Source organism: Caloenas nicobarica, chromosome 4, assembly GCF_036013445.1.
Source record: "Caloenas nicobarica isolate bCalNic1 chromosome 4, bCalNic1.hap1, whole genome shotgun sequence".
Classification (NCBI taxonomy): Eukaryota; Metazoa; Chordata; class Aves; order Columbiformes; family Columbidae; genus Caloenas; species Caloenas nicobarica.
In genome coordinates this window covers 60,462,908-60,480,778 of record NC_088248.1, presented here as the reverse complement: position 1 = coordinate 60,480,778, position 17,871 = coordinate 60,462,908, and the positions used below count along the sequence as shown (strand labels likewise).

At 42.8% G+C, this 17,871-nt stretch overlaps 1 protein-coding gene across 2 annotated transcripts in view; it reads right to left on the bottom strand.

The window, feature by feature from the left end:
* The window catches only part of PPARGC1A (PPARG coactivator 1 alpha), an 82,312-nt gene extending 64,657 nt beyond the window's left edge, over positions 1-17,655 (bottom strand). For both annotated transcript variants that reach the window (XR_010606153.1, XM_065634448.1), the window contains exons 1-2: positions 17,491-17,655; positions 12,276-12,455 (exon numbers count right to left, since the gene is read on the bottom strand). Coding sequence is in view for 1 of the 2 variants with exons in the window: in XM_065634448.1 (XP_065490520.1) it covers positions 12,276-12,455; positions 17,491-17,538 (228 nt within the window). In the remaining variant the exon portion in view is untranslated. The remainder of the gene's footprint in view (positions 1-12,275; positions 12,456-17,490) is intronic.
* Positions 17,656-17,871: the final 216 nt, after the last annotated feature.

The window sequence follows — 17,871 nt, the reverse complement described above, 5'->3', positions numbered from 1 at the left end:
TCTTTTTTCCTCTTTTAGCTTTGAGTCTAAAAATTGAAGTTTCTAATCTTGTGAGAGATCCAGAAAGAGAACAACCATTTACATACAGCATAGGGCTGCCCTTAACAAGCCCTCTTGGGTCCAGATGGTGTCCACAGAGAGACTGTTCAAGTGCATCTGGACTGTGTTCACAGAGCTGCAAGTGCCGGGAGCCGGCTGGGAGGCGATGCTGATGGTCCAGCAGAGAGTTAGCCCTCCATGGCCTATTAGCTCTGACCATACAGCACTTGAACTGACTCAGTGTGGAGACCTCAACATAATTCTTGCTCTCTGGCACACTGGGGAAGCCCCCTGGGCAGTTGCAGCAGAGCAGCTTCTTGGACACCATCTAGATGTGCACAGGATGCAGCCAAATACCCCTTCCCAGCCCAGAACTGAAAACATGATACAAAGACATCGACTAACTCTGCGGGAACCTGCCTGGTACATCATGGTCAGCTCTAACCAGAGCCTATAAACTGGTAGGATCCCAGCTGACCCTTCCAGATTTATTCCAGTGTCCCTCCATCATTTTCCCTCTGTTTTGGCAGGAGGGGTTTGCCCTCCAAACAGAACCTAGGAGAAACATCAACATTGAGTGAAAGCTAATAAATCCACCCACAGCAGCCATCAGCACTATGCAGAGACATAGTTACTGCCTGGCAAGTGGAACTCCTGATCTGGCTGTAAGAGCACTGTATCAGAGCTAATAACTCCTGCCTGATTAGTCAAAAAGGGAGCAGAGCATTTTCCAAATGACAGTATTTCTTAGCTTCATAGTCTTTTGGGGGTGCTTGTTCGTTTTAAAATTTTTTTCAATTTAATTATTTTTCTTCTTAGGTCTGGAGATAAACAAGTCTCCATGTTGGGATGTACTACCTAAGGCAGCTTCTCCCCAGGTTCAGTAGTCCCAAATCATGTTGACACAACTGCAACTTCAAGCGAGCATCTCCTTTGTGTTGTAGGTTAGAACTTCATTCCCTGGGTTGGGCAAGATCAGCAGGCTGTAACCACCTCCAGCTGGCTGGGAGGAGGAAGAGCCCAGTTAGACAGCAGAGGAAAAATAACGCGAGTTTGTCTTCACTCACAAGCTGCAAGGACCAGCTCTTTTCTTCTCTCACTACCTTTGCTCCTTCCGAGAATTTCAAAGTGCACACTATAAAACAGGGATGGGCTGGTCACTAGTACATACAAAGAGACTAACCCCAGTAGCGTTTTTAGGCATTACCAAGAGACAAGTCAATAAAGCCTGTATTTAGTAAGTGGAAAAAAAACCCCAAAACAACTGAGGGGAAAAAAAAAAAAAAAAAAAAAGGAGTATGGCTTGGCATCACAGCCGAGGTATGGCAGCTACTAAAATGCCACATGGAAGTACTACAATTAACCTTAATACATGGCATGAGATTTTCAGGAGGGTTAGGTATCCAGTGACAATGTTTAAAAAGTAAATGCACAAAGAAGTAATGTGCTGCCAGAACTGTAACAAAAAGATTGCATAGAAAGTTATGCCTTACGGATGATTTAGCAATATCAGAGATAGCACAGGCTCCAGCAAAAAGAGTGAAATCATCCCTATCTTCCCATTTGTCGGTAGAATTTTAACAAGGGGCTCCTGGGAGCTCTTGGGGGCTCCTCCGTGGCTCAACACACAAATTAACTCATCAAAGGGAAGGTAGGGATGATTAACTAACAAAAGCCCCCTCCAGCCCATCACTGGCACATGGTTATTTCACCCAGATGGTGTTCACCTACCTGAACCTGGTAATGACAGCCTCAGATCGGATTTACAGAAAAACATAGATAATAAGGTCCTGCAAGAGTGACATGATAGGAATTATTGGTCTGTGATGCTCTAGACTGTGCCAGAGGCAGCAGAGCTGTTTTGTAATGTTAGCCTCTGTTTTGTAATGTTATCCTCTCTGCCCGAGAGATTTCCTGCTGCAAATGGGAGACTTGGTCTCCAGAGAGGCATTTGACCTGACCCTTCCTATACCAGAGTGGGATCAACAGCAAAGAGAATGACAAGAGATGGCAACACTCCCATCACATACGAGCAGGAGTTTGACACCCTTTCACTGGAAATGGATGAATGTCTCTGTCATGTTGAGGCCTGTGCAATATTTTCTTATGCCTTAGAAAAAAAAAACCCAACAACCTGTAAGTTTTTCTGGCTTTTCTCCAGATGCAACTGAGGTGACAATTGGTAACATTTTGCTTATTACCTTCATATTAGTGTGAAGAGTGCTTGTTAGGCTTTTAAGGACAGTCAATACAGCCAAGAAAATCCACACCATCCTGGTGGGGGCAAAAAAGTAAAGCAAATACAAAACCAGAGAAAGAATTTCAAAAATGCATAAGTTTCTCTCAGACAGGTAGAACTAAAAGCCTATTGCTTCTTTTGTGCATGCCTGGGGGGTCAAAAGCCTTACAGGACACATCCAACCAGATGTTAAATAAGCATGTACTTAGGCTATTCTTTATTAAAATAACACTTAAGTAATTGCATATGCCTCCTTTTTTACTTGGCAACTTTAAGATTTCACTAGTCCAACAAGTCTGAAAATGGATGAGCTAAGTACCTGTGGATGCTAGGACTAGCCCAAGTGGCAGGTTTCCTTAAATGAAAATTTGATGTGAAAACTGAGGCCAGACTGAGAACACTCCTGCCTGCCAGCCATCTTCCTCTGAAAACTAGGATTTGGCCATGATGGGCTTTTGTTTTATAGAGACGTGCCTCCTGGAGAATCCATAGTTGCTTAAAACTATAGCGTAAGGTTTTCCAAATGGGATCAGGAACTCATTACCAGGCCTAATAAAGTGCCATTTTAAGGGGGAAGGAGCAGCAGCAGAGGAACACAGAAACCATTCCTCAACTTCCCGCTCTAGGTGGCCCTGCCTGAGCAGGTGAGGTTGCACCAAATGACCTCCCAAGGTCCCTTCCCACTTCGAAGACTCTGTGATTCTGCGAAACCTTCCCCTGCTCCAAACCCATTCTTCATGCTTTACCAGCCACACTGTCACCTGCGCTGCCTGGCTGCCCACACCTCACCCACAAGCTCTCCTGAAGTGGAGACAATAGACCCAAGGTCTTCTTCACTCAGCCTCAACCCACAGGGCCTGGCAGGATGGAGCACATTATAACTAGACGCCCCATGTCAACCAATGCATATTTATTAAAAAAAAAAAAATCCTGAATACTAGAAGACTTTTAATAGTCTTATCATATCTGTTTTTCACTTGCGGTCACTAACTGCTCTGTGGAAACGTGCAAACCCTCAGCGTTGTCACTAAAGTAAAAATCCCAGTGAGAAGTCTCACTTCCGTAATGTTTATTACCTGCGCTCTCCAATGCAGGTCCTAGATCATTATGTCACTGCTTAAACAGCAACTTGGACAAACAACTGGTTTTTTTTCACAAAGGTTTAGGAATACTTCTAGAAGAAACTACTATCCCAGGAGAAACATCCCATTGTTTCTTCTAGCAGCTCACAAGGAAGCATAATGTTCCTCTGACCAAACCAATCTTCCAGGTAACTGTTGTTGCCACCTCCTTGCAAGTAATCTCTTGGGTGAGAAACAAGTTTTCCACCCAATTTCTCTATTTTCAGGCAAGTGTATCTCCTGTAGGAGAGATCTGCAGTCCATCAGGCCACTTGATGGACTGCCTTTCCAGATGCCTACGAAGATTTAATACCGCTGAGCCCTCAAGGAGCAGACAGAAGTGCAGAGGTGTAGGAAGTTCTCTCTGCCCATTTGCCACCTCTAACCCTGTACCATGCTTGGAAGGGCTGATCCTCCTGTACTTCATGTGATGAGCTAGATGGCTGTGTGCACTTCAGGCAACTCAAAGCTGTCATAAATCAACAAGTCAACAACACTTGGCCAAGGCTGCCACCGTGGCTCCTCACAGAAAATACCCTTTTCTTCTGAACATCACCTTAGTGATCAGAAGTACCCATTATGGACCAACACCCCATTGTGTTACTCACAGTAAAGCACAAAAGCACAGATGTGTGTGAGGAAATGGAAATGTTATTCCAGTGCATCACACAGCTCAGACTTCAGGACAACACCAAAATCTCTATAGGCTTTGGTTTTGTGCTTTTATAAACAAACCCCAGTGATTACTGCACGTAGTAAAAAGCTAACTCCAGTAATGGCCTTTCAGACTCATCACCACCACAAAGTGGTGATTACAAAGCAAGGCTGTTTCTCCGTCGTGTCAGAATGCAACACTCAGGCAGAGCCATCAACTACCTGTTGCAAAGGTGCTGCTTTCCACCGAGACCTGAAACCAGCCTCCGTGGCTGAGCACGCGTGAGCGCACAGCCCGATCCCCATGCGTGCCAGTGCTGCAGCCCGTCAAACGGGGGCATTAGGATCCTGTGTGCACCTGCACAAAGCTACCGAAATAAAGAACAGACACTGGAGAAAAAAACGCCCCAAAAAGCTGGCAGGGAGCACTGCTCCAGGAAGGCTGCAAATTTCTGATGTGTCTGAGTAGTGTAGTATAACAAGAGCTACAAGCGGGTAAGTTTTCACAGACACACACACGTGCGCACACACTCACACTCTTCCTTGTCTCTTTCCTCCTCTTGGGGAAAAAAAACCCAAGAAACAACCAGTTCTACACGATTCGATACTAAAACTTTCTCCCTGCAACAAATTTGCTCCATGCGATTTCTTCCTCCCGACCTACACATACACAATAGGTTAGTGGCACTAAGAAAAAAAAAAAATCCTAAATTAAGCCTTGCTATGATTTTATCCTCCAGTAATGGCATGGGCCGGAGTTAATGTTAAGTGGGATGGGGCAGCAGGGAAAGAGCATACCAGGGTTAAGATGGAGCATTTAGTAGCAATTAGCAATGATGCACAGTGCAAAAATAGCAACGATTAAAAAAAAAATAAAAGAGGTTACACTAGAAATAAAACCATTAAGGGAAATAAATTTAACAGTTTAGCCAATTAGCATTTGTCTAAGAAAGGCAAACTTTCCGTTGCTGTTGTTAAGCAAGCTGGGAAGTAAAAAACAGAAAAATCTAATCAGAAATATTTACTTCACACTTGCAATGTCTCTGTGTTTTCCTAACAAAAGACAAAGCCTCTGTCCCACTTTTTTGAGACCCTCTCTGCAGTGCTAGGGAGAAAATATTTAGTTCAACATTATCGTAAGCTAGAATATGGCTCTATTTATGTGACAAGTTGACAACATACAATTTCATGCTTGTTGAACTGATCTGTGTTATATATTCACTGTGAATATTATGAAGCCTCACCATTATAAATATGAAACAGTATACACTTATTCAAAATAACTCCAGCAGTAGCAATTTATAGCTTGGTTGTTTGCGTGCTTATGAAGTCCAAATGCCACCTTAAGAAGCTGCATCTCACTAAAACAGATGTGGAGTGTGACTGTGACCAAAGTGGATTTAAGATGACCTCTGTGAAAGGAGGCTACTGCATTTTTGTCTGTATGGCAGCTGACACCAGTTTGTATTTAGATACGGAGCCAGTGGGAACAGAGTGTAACACAGTGTCCTCAAGGGCTGGTTTTAACACGGGCCAAGACATTCGTCTAATGACCTAATTAGCTTACTACTGTTCTGGTGAGTGTTAGCCTTCCCTCTTGCAGAAAGGACAGGTGCTCAGCAGAGCAGAGACACCGCGGGTGCCTCAAGCCACGGCTGCTCCAGCTGAAACATCTCCCTTAATGGGACTGCGAAGGCGATCAGTTGCATTTTCTTGACCAGACACCTGGGGAATGGTCTTGGTGGCCTCATACATCAAACAATAAGCTCTCAAAAAAATTGGTGTTTTGCTCATTTGGGACTTATTTTCTGCCTGAAGGTTTCAGACAACATGCAAGGCTCTTGCATTAAAACAGAGACACATTTAGACAGTTTGTAGTTTGTCCAAGCAGGAAAGGGAGCAGCAGCACACCTTGCTAACGCTCGATACAGAGCATTTGCATAAACTCTCCCCAATTACCTAGCAGCTGGTTCAAGTAAAATAAATTCCACTTACTGCTTGAGCCTTTTTAAATGTCAGCATAGCTAGTCATAGATTATAGTTTACATACATCAGTCCCATAGATGTGATGTTATTCTGCTGGTCTCCTATTTAGTAGACGTAGAAACCTGAGCCAGGCCAGAGACACTGGAAAAGGTAATGCATTCAAACATACAAGGAAGGTTACATTGCTCCATTAGCAATATAAAAATTCTGGCACTTTGGCCCAGCCTCCACTATTTTCTTCTCCTGGAACTGAGGGTCTTTTTCCTAGTCTCGCAAACGGTTTTTATGAGACATTGTTACTTTTATTGTTCTTATAAAGTTTCCTATCCCAAATCTGCATCTTTTGCCTTTTATGTTTATTGTTGTATTAAACCTACAATGTTGTCTGTTTCCCTACTAAATCTATCCTGTAAGCACATACTGTACATTCACTTCTCTAGGACCTCAGTAGCTCTTATCTGTTTGCTTTTATGATCTCTTATGAACTGCTAGGAATAGCAATTTGCAGCGCTGTTTGTAAAGTCATCTCAGACTGAACTCAGCCTTCCCTTTTTCTGCCATACAGCGATACTCTCTGCAGTGAAATCCCATTTGCCATAGAAACATTTCATTACAGGATGCATTTTAGAGGGACGCAAGTTCCCAAGTACCCTACCTGTGCTTATCATGTAAAACATAATGTAAAACATTCAATATGTATGAATCGGAATTTCAAAAAACCCTACTTCTCAGAGCAGGAAACTACGTGTTGATATGAGATGGTCCTGTACCACCTTCGGATTCACCAATATGCTGCTCGCTCTGTGTTACTGCCCAGAGCTGTTTAGTTCGTGCTCTCTGAGGCCCCAGACATGCTGCCATGCCGTGCACACAATCTCAGTTCTTCTAAGCACTTTGATAAGCTTTACTCTGCCATTATACCATCTAGAACATTAAACACAATGTTTAAGTTCTATGTTAAATCACAATCAGTTCCTATTAACTGTTCCAAGCTCCTCATTTTTATCAACAGTTACTTTATTAAATCCTTAATAATATAGATGGAATAGTTAGTTAATTTGTGTGTTGAGCCATGGATGTTAATTTGTAAACATAATAACATACTGCAATCATTTGCATAATAGCATTTTAATCTTTTTAGTAAAAGCTGTAATTCCCTACAAAGTACGCTGCAGTAGAAACTAAGTGACTATTGGTAATAATAAAAAAGGCCTTAAAATTCTGATCCTATTATAGTGTTGGAACATACCCAAACTGCTACCATAATCTCTGAAATGTTACTGTTCTCTGATTTAGGTGTCTGTGTCAAGAATAAAAATGAAGTATAACTGGTAGCAGTAGACTATTTCCTAAATGTAATTTAGTATTCACTAAGCACCAGCACTTTGCAAATAGCTCTGAGGCTTTCCTTCAAAGTTCAGAGCTCTAGTTATGCATATTGTGTGAGGTACACCATGCAGCTCACCTCCAGCCTCTGTTGTGCTGAATAGATGGCTATGATAAATCATGCTGATTTGGCACTGAAGGGCATCAGCCATCAAGGATTTGACTACTATGTCTTTTTTTTCCCCCCTGAGATTATATCTCCTTGAACTGCCTGCCCTGGGCTACTAGTTTTGGAGAAAATTAAAAAGTGGAAAAAAATGCTAGGGGAGGCCAGTACAGAAAGTCTATATAGGCTCAGCTCTCTGGAAACCCATTAACACCAGTCACAAGACTGGCAAAGAAAACATTGGTGGTTGTTTAAAAGTCAGGCCAAGTCATTTTACGCAAGATCTGGTAATTCATTAATGAATCTGGCTGCAAACCTTGAATGGATAACCTGAAATAGTGAAAGAGACTGGCAGCACTACAGAACATGAGGGAATTTATAATCGGAACCAATGCAAATTACCCTGGTGATGTTAAGGCTCCCCCCTGCCCTCACCATCTTCCTGATGCAAACCCTTCCAGATAAATAAGAAATCATTTATCTCCACAAGTTTCTCTGCTGCCAGGGGCAAGACAGTATGCATTTTATTGTGCATCTCTTTCTCGCCCCACATTCTCATTGCTTGTAATACGGCATTTTTTGGCAGCCCACAATAAAACATAGTAGCCTATTTAGGCTTTCCAAATACATGGCACATCGCGTGGTCTTGAAAAGTAACCTGGGCTACACCTATGCAAAACAATTAAAAATAAAGTGATCAAATAGGGCAAGCATCTCTCTGGAATACAGAATTATGTAAATAAATGAAATCCATGGAACGGCAAGCAAGGTGGGTTTTCTGAAGTCTTTTTAAAGGCTAAGAAAAGGTGTTTTGCCAAGTATGAGAATACCACACTTAGAAATCATTATGATTTTATGTAAGTTCATTATACTTAAACAGGTTATTGCCTATCTATGGGCTGCATTTTCTGTTAACATCATTTAAGTTATGAGTAAGTAATGCCAACAGATATATCCACCGTAGATGTCTCTTCTCTCCATAATGCTAGGCATGAGTCATAAATAATTTTGAATATGACTAACCTTACATGATAGGGTATGGTATATTTGAAGAAGCCTCAGGGGACAACAGTTTTCCCAAACAAAACGCATTCTCACTCATGCCACATTAAGTTGTATGGTTGTTCACGTTTTCATATACCATTGCCTTTGAGAATGAAAACCTAATCATTCTGATTTTCTAAAAGTAGCCAAATTAATTTTTTACAAATATAGGTTTTTTAAAGTCTAGTTCTTCACAAAAAGCAAATCCTGAAAGTGAATCATGTAGTGAACCATCTAAATAACTGGTCTTGGGTGACTTGTTAACTATTTACTTGCATGAACTTGTGTCAATAGACAGTGTGCCCTGAGAGGCAAGAACTCCTTCATTTTATCTTGCCAGTAGTCAGAACAATAGGCAAAGAAAACTAGGTGAAAAACAGAAGCGATCAAGCTATGAATAGGAAGAAATCAACTAACTCATAGCATACATCTGTACACACGTTGATAAGAAGAGCCTCCGCGCTGGGGCGGACGGTACAGGCTCAATTCAGGATCAGTATCGGTTACACTGGCACGTGAGCAGAATAACACAGTGATGAATTAGGTATGTCTGCTGGTGTGTTTTAATACTACAGAGAAGGCCAGTATCTCATCACACCTAAGTGGACGAGAGCAGGGATTTATAGTCAACAGTAACATACTATCTAGACTAACTGGACCTTTATCTCACTTGGCTCGTGGTCGCTACCATAACTATTAATAATTTTTAGTCCATGAGACTCCCAGTGCCACTGGGAGTGTCTAAGCTTGTGGGTGCTCAGCTCAAGTGAGCTTCCAGGCACATGATTTGCAGAAAGCTAGAAAATTCACCTTCTGAACGACAAGCCTTTCTTAAAAAGAAGTGCACCAGCTTGAGACATCCAGGAATTTTGTAAAGGGCTTTTGAACACCAGCCCTCACCTAGACAATGCCACAGGTACTGCATTAATACCTCAAAGGAGACCATGCTTCACTCAAGGTTAGGTTTGGCAGCTTGTACAGCTTGTACAATTAACACTGCTCTTGTACTTCCCAACCTTTGTTTGCCATTCTGGTTCTTTCCCTTCCATCCTAAACAGACTGTATTTCTATTTTTGCATGACAAGGCCTCATCTGGAAGCTTACTGCTCCCACGATAATAAGTGAGAAAAAAAGAAAAAAAAAGTTTAAAAAAAGTTATTTTCTTTAAAAATAAAAGCCAATGCAGATCAATATGAAAAAATCTAGAGATTGCCAACTGCACAAACTGCACAAAACTTTTCATTCTCTCAGCTAAAACAAATAGTTCCTTGCAGAGCATGTGAGTTAGTCTCTGGAGGAAGAAAACATCTTCTTCTGTTCTTGAGCACCCCCAGTTGTCACATTACAGAGTGGCAGAGGCGAGAAATAGTGCAAGGTATCCAGCTGCATGATGGAGAATGGGGACAGGGTTAATGTATGGGAGGAGAAAGTAAGTGTTTCATTCCCATCTTTCTAGGCCAAGCAACCAAGCAATGTAAATATAACATAGTATGAAGCTGAAAATAGTCTAATCTTGCATTGCAGTATCGCAAAATGCCACCGGAGCACAGTTTGTCCCTAGATGTTGCGTGGGCCAAATGGTGCTGTCAGAGGCAGCGACACAGCCTGCAACTGCCGCTGGGGAGTGCGAGGAAACCGCGCGTTTGTAGAGAGGACAACAGAATTTACCCGTTAGGAAGGAAGCCGCACATTTAATTTCCAAACTATCATTTCTGACCTATTAGTTGCTGCCTAGGTGTATTCCCCCAGTTGCATACCACCTATTTCTTCACACTGGGGCTGCTCATCCTCAGACACAGCCGAACGTGCCCATGAGAGGTTACACGTAATGACCAGTACCTGGTGTCACCCTCTCCCAACACCGTTACATGCACGCTTAACTGTTTGCCTCACAGTTTGCAACATGCTTTGATTTGAGACAGGAATTGTCTCATATAGGAAGTGACAATTCCTATACAAGGTGTATAGGGGAATCATCACTACCTATACGAGACAATTTCGTACTCGGCAGGAGGGGCCACCAGTGCAGCCGAGCAGTGATGCACAGGGCAAGCAATGAATCTGTGGTCAAGTTACACCAAGTTCCACTGGTTTTACTGGAATGATTTGTGTGCTTAAAGTTGGCAGATGGTTAATTATACTACTTATCAGGAACTTGCAACTTAGAAGTCTGTATCTTCAACTGATTTTTCCAAAAGAAAAATGCATCTGTATTTGGCTTTTGATGAATGAGTTAAAATACATCTCGGTTATGTGAAAAGCAAAAGCACCATCCCTCACGCCAGCTGCAAACATGTGCCCTGCCCCCCTGCCACTGACCATCCAGGCCTGCACACCGGCACACCGTAGCCTGCCTGAGGCTGTACAACTGCAATTCAAGAACTAGACAGGGTTTGGAAACTTTGTAAAACAAGGCACAGAACATTATACAACTAATGAAAAAAGAGGGCCTAAGCAAGGGGTTTTGCAGGGGTAATTTCATTTTGATTTGAATAAAATTAATATCAAGTTACTTGGGTGTAAATGATAGAAACTGAATAGAGAGGACTAGTTTCTGCTATCAGTTACACTGGTATAAATCCAGAGTAATGTCATCTGCATCAGGGAGATCGCTGCGGTTCAGAGCTGTATAGAAAAAAGAATGATTTTTTTCAGGACATCTTGGGTGAGCATTTTACTATACTGTTTCAGTTAATCTTTTCAAGCTCTTAAACTCCAGCGTGATAACTCAGGGCTTCCCTGAGCCAGTGGGCCAGCCGCACCTCCTGGAGCTGTGGTACCTGCTGTGTGAGGGGCAGCACCCGTGGCTTGCTGTTGCACAAGGTCTTCCTGCCAGCTAATCAATTTAGCATCCAATTTCCCAGTCAGTGGATGATCTATGGCATCTCCTATCACCAAGGAGGGAGGGAGGTTAGGGCTCAGGAGAGGCATGGCTATTCCATAACCACAGGGTGGAGAATCATGAAGGCTTTGCACAACAAAAGCAAGAAGACTGAAGACAGAGAGAAAGAGACCGTAACCCTCCTCTCATGCACCTTGATCCTCAACACAGAATTTTAAAGAAAACATTTAAATCTCTCCTACCGCCCTTCAACTTTTACTTTAAGACTGCTCTCCACGAGGAGATCTACGAAACATCCCAAATGATGTGCTGGTTCCTGAGCTACTCAGAGCCCTCACTGCCTTATCCATGCTTTTTCTCCCCTATACATCAACTACAAGGACCTCTCAATTTGTGTGCAAGTGCCTTACACTGTAACACTCTGAGTGGTCAAAACCTTCACTAGAAATGCTACTCATCAGCTAGCTGCTGTGCCACACTCCACTTCTTGCTGGGGAATGCAAGTGGAAGACAACAAACACCTTTCAACTTTTGGTTTTCCTTGTAGCTGACAACCATGCAACTCCTCACCGTGACACCACAGGGCAGTGCACTCTAGGCACTGTTTAGCCATTTCTTTTAAAAGTGAATAGTTCCATTTAATTCCTTTCAAGGCTTTTTTCCCTCCTCTCTCCACATCGCAGGCCTGGTTTTGATCATGAGGATTAAGAGTGCCAGTCATAATCCGTAACACACATCATTATGTTTGTTGTCTCTTAACAGGGGAAAAATGGCAAAACTGCTGTCCACCAGGCTAAAGAAAATAGAAAAAAAGTAAGCAAGGACTTTGCAACATGCACTTGCATCACCTTGCCTTACCTCGAATATGTTGGCAGGTTCATTGCTGTACTGATTGGAGATGATCTCTGACTGGTCGCTGTACCACTTGAGTCCTCCCAGAAAGCTGTCTGCATCCAGGTCGTTCACATCTAGTTCGGAGAGGTCAAGTTCTGGGAGATCTGGGCAAAGAGGCTGGTCTTCGCCAACCAGAGCAGCACACTGCAGGAAACAGCAACACAGAAGTAGTTTCATTAATTACCACGAATCTATTAACTTTAATATCACGTGATAAGAATTAAGCTTTGATTAAGCTATGGCACAGGGTTGCTAGAACTGACTTTGTTTTCTGGAAGAAAATGCCACTAAATATTAAATCATTGTTAGCTATATGCAGGTATGCAAAGCGGAGGGGGAAACAGAAGGGCATAAGCTGCCTTCTCTATCATATCTCTGTCCAGGGGCAGCAGCGTTCCTTCTCCCTATACTCTTTGATAACAATCGTGTTCAAAGCTTTATTAAATCCAACAGCAGAGGCCAAAGCATGGCCTTATTCTGCTTCAGAGCAAACCAGCGCAGGTAGAAGTTACAGATGAATACCTCTGGGCAAGGTCTGTCACGCATTTCCTGATGCATTCAGGTTAAAGAGGCACAGCCTGTTACAGCCTCCAGCCCTGGAGGCTAGCTCAAGCTGGAGATAGTGACACTTCTACAGATCCTCACCGTGATCCTTGAGGTCAGTCATGATGGTGGCTACCATATGGGCATAAAAAAAGGTACGGGTAGGTGATGCTGCTGTGCCCTTTTCCCGATGCGCTCTGTGATGCACAGACCACGGCCACCCAGTTACACGTCAGGGTCCAAGCAAATGAAGTGAGTTCTGAAACACCTCCATGTTCACCTCTGGGTGCCAGGCAGAGTTAGTTCACGCAGCCTTTCGCCTGCTTGGTGCGAACAGGTATATTGTCCCAGTCAGCCTCCTAAGTGTCCCCAGAAGACAGCGGCCGCAGTGAGGGAAACAAATGGATTTTCTCCCTCTAGCAGCCTCTGATTCAGTAATCCTAATGTAAAGGGGTCTGTGAAACGTTTTGGCTGAGGTAGTAAACAAAGTCTAGTCTGCACAGATCCTCTTGAGCAGTGCAAAATGTTTTTGTCTGTGTGACTTACCGAGAGAATAGTGTTAAATACAAATAAACCTGGAATAAGTGTCCTTTTATATGCTAGTGTGAAGCTAGATAGGGTATTGACTGACCTACCGAGCAAGAAAAAAATAATAACACACATCCACTTTAGCACAGCAATAGAAATGTTAAAGAGTATCCAGCAAAACCATTTCCTAATTATGGAAAACACTAAGTGACAGCTTGGTAAATAGCAGAGTGCCATACGTCAACGCAGCTTGATGAAGTAATTCCTCCTGCACTGCACCACGCACCTTTGTAACCCATCTCCGAACACCTGCGCTGACACGGCTGTACTGCAAACCACACATAAAGCTGCAAAGGCACGAGGCGCTGAATGGTTAAAAGCCATTTAAAGTCAGCTGCATCTAAGGGCTTCCACCCTGCCTATTTCTAGCGTTGTATTATGGATGGCCAGCAGCAGGTCCTCCTCGACTCCCGTCAGTTGACCGGGTGGGTTGAATGATTTCCCAACTTCTACTTGAACTGAAGTCAACCCAGAAAGCGTCACTTTCTGAAGACGGATGTCTGTAGGGCACTAACACAGTGTCCACGGATGTGAATTGCTCGATACCGGTTATGTCACTCTCGCAAGGACCGCCTTTCACAACAATGCCAGCGGGAGCTGCTGAAGGTGCATTTCATTGAGGTTTTTGTCCCTGGGAACCTCGGTGCGTCTGCAGTGCGCGGGCTGGATGCAGCAGCGCAGCCACCAGCAAAGATTTTGTCTGTTGGCACAAAGCGTCGGTGCAGCTGGTGCGAGCTATAATTTACCAGACAACTTCTACGTCTACCAGGACACTGCGAGATAATCACCCCGCAGGCCAAGGGGCAAGGGAGCTGCGAGGCTGCAAAATGAGGCTCTGAAATAGCAGTTGCTTTTCTTCCTATTATTTAAGCGGCCGCAGAACTTTGAGAAGTCAAAACCCCACTTAAATAATTTTCACTGCACACAATTTTTTATCATTATTTTGGTCATAGGGGAGAGAAAAAAAAAATTAGAGCGTTCCCTCTTCTTTAGTGCGAGACACAACCTTCCCGCAGCAATCTTATAATGCAGGGATGACCTTTTTTGATGCTTGGCCGAAATCTCTGATCTCATTAAAGGATAATCTAGTTTTTGACTGAAAAGGTAGATTTTCAGCATTATTCTCAGGTTTGTGTTGTGGAGGTCAGTAGCTTATAACCGATACTGTAGACTTCCAAAGTATCCTGCTGATCTGTTACTGCTTTCGTTTGTAAAAATAGCTTCACTCGGTGAACCACCTACTCAAACATGTTTACTCTTGGTAATCTGCATTTTTAAGTTCCTACAGTGGGCTTTTGAAGCAACATAAACGATGGCATTAAAAAAAAAAAATCCTGCTCATCGCAGCTTTAATTTGCCTATAGTGACTGCAATGTCACCTAAAAAAATTTAATTGCTGAAGTGAAGTATATATGCTCTTGCCAATGTTGACATGATAATAAAATCAATGTTTCTGAATATGACATTATGCTTCTAATCTGAGACACATTACTAGCAAGTGTTCCTGTTATTAATTTGTATTTGGCCTTTCGATGATGCCAGATTTAACACTCCAAGTCCTAAAACTGTCCTCATCTGACATGCTGATATTTACTGTTTGCCTATACATCTGTAACAGGTGCACCTGCATTGCTAGCATACGTTTTACTGTCTTCCCACCGTTATTTGATATTATAGTTATTCCATAACTATAGCTTTAATTTTATAGTAATATCTAGGAGGATAAAGCAGTCACTAAACACAAAAGGCTAATTACTGTGCGTTATTTCACTCCAACAGACTTTTTTTCTCTTAGTTCAGGTGCAAACAATAAATTACCTTAACTGCACTGACAACAGTGAATCATTATAATTAAGTATAATTCTCCATTAACCTTTTGGATGTTTTTGTGCCTTTGAAGGTAAATTAAAAAAAAAAAAAAGACTGGACTTGTGCCATATTAATTATATTAATGAAAAAATAAACTACTCTTTATTTTTAACGAATTTTTCAAACAGTCAAGGGGGTGAACCCCAGAAAGAGAGACTTGACAGAATGTGTGTCATGTGGATTCTCTCTATCAATCTTCGCAACCTTACTGTACATCACCTTCATTAAGCTGTGAAGCACTGGGGATGCTGATCAGCTACAGTGATGCAGGCCTTTATTAAGCAACATGCCATCCTGTCATTATGTGAGTGAGAATATAATACATTTCACGTTGACAGTGAACATTAATGATTCAAAAAATGAAAGCTGCCTCTAGTACCTGCGGCCTGTGATATTTTAGATCAGTAAAGATGATCCCCCGAGCCAAAGCACCACACAGACACTACTGTATTGCTATAGGAAGTGCAATGCAGGAGTACGTTGGTAAAATCCTACCCACAGTTAATCCATCTACCACACAATTAATATTAAGATCAAACCTTTTTTTTTTTCTTTTTCACACTATGAAAAAGTCATTGACATAAATTATCTATTCTGTTACTAGCTTGAAATTACTGCAGGAACTCTAGTGATTAAAATAAATCTTCAGTATTTCCATATAAGCTGGTTCTTCAATCAGCTCCTAGCAGCATTAGGAATAATACATGATGGAAAAATGAAGCTACGGCAGCTGAGACCCATGCTACAAGCCAGACAACAACCCACAGGATACTCCAGCTACTCAGAAACAATTAGGACTTTGGAGCCAGAAAGTCATCCACTTACAGCCTTGACTCATAATAGCTACAGGACATATGAATTATCCATATCTATTCCACTTTACCAAGAAATCAAAACAAGATAAGAGCAATTACAACATGCAAACAGAAATCAGCGGATACAATGGCAACCTGCAAATATTTAAAACATGACAAAAAGACTTGAGAATCCGTATGCATGCTCCACCAGATAGAAAAAATGTACTGGAGAACACAGGAACGTTTTTACTTTAGATGGGTAGCTCTCTACAGCATGAACATCTTACTTAAAAAGCATCGCCTGTAACCTGTTTTTCCTTCCCCCGTTGCCTGAGGGGAGCATTTTAAGCACTTATTCCAAGCTCGCAGCCAGAGGGTTAGTTCCTTTGAGCAGGTCTGTGTATTTGGGATTCCTCTCCATAGGGTCCAAAGAAAGTTTGTCTTGCTTTGCAAGTTGCCCGAACTTTCAGGTAACGCTCCATTTTGCCAAATGCAAACATGCAGAAATCCTCAAACCTCACTTTATACTCCAGAGATTACCAGGGAGCTGGCTTGCCTTTTTTTTTTTTTTCCCTTTATGAATTGTAGCCAGCAGAAGCTGTGGATTTGATGTATTGCCGTCTATTTTTACACAAGCAGCAGCGGCAGCAGTGGCAGCAGCAGTTCACACAGTCCTGCATAAACTCTATTCTCATGGTTCATCCTGTTGTCTCTGTCGTACAGCGGGATTTAACCATTTGCTGGACTACTCGGATTGCCTGCGAACCCTGCTCTACACGACATTAGCTACAGCGTCATTATTCCACTATCACAAGAAGCAGGGAAACGTTTCCTTCCAGAAATCTCTTTTTAAAGCATTTAAAGCCAAACAACAGAGTATTCATCCTTGTGTGCATGTTTGAATTCTGCAGCTGATAAACAAGGAAAAAAAACCTTCGACAGAGCAGAGTGAAACAAGCAATTAAAATATGAAGCCGTTGGTTAATTTTAACAACTTTTTTTTTTTTTTTTTGGAGGGGGGGAATTAATGTTAATCTTATTGTAAATAAACATGGCATTTTTCCAACCAGGCCACTAAATGCCACGGGAAAGACTTCAGACACCGATTCATATCAATATCTTAGAGCATAAATATTGCATATGACAGGAAAGCGAGCCAGAGGCACATGAAAATAGTTTCCAACTGCAGGAGATACTGATGACAGGAGCTCAGCTTTGATTTGCTCAAGGCATCGCGGAGTAACCTTAAAATAGCAAACTTACTGGAGTTAAGATAAGATTGGGACTTGTTTGCAAAGTCTGCCTCCTCGGCCATCCTGCCGGCCCCTGGCAAGCCCACGCTGCCCGCGCCCCACGCGCTGCCCACGCCGCGCTGCCCTCACCTCCAGATCACTCCATACAGAGTCCTGGTTGCACATGTCCCACGCCATCCAGCTGCGGAGCGACGGCAGGAAAGCTGGCAAACTACGGTCCAGAGGCAGGCAGGCAGGCAGCAGACACTCATGCAGGCAACGAGACCCTCTCTGAGAGTGAACCGAAGGCACCTGTCTTACTACTGTTCCCCGTCACATGACAAAGCTATTAAAAAGTAGGCTGGGCTGTCACTCATCCAGCCTTCTGGTGCCGCTGCTCCAGCCCGTGACGTCACCCAGGGGCAGACCCAGCCTGAAGTGAAGTAAATCTTTGCAAAACCCGCTCAGAGCTCGGCGGCCGCGGCACCACGCTGCGATCCAGAGCACATTTCCACGCCACACCCCCGAAAC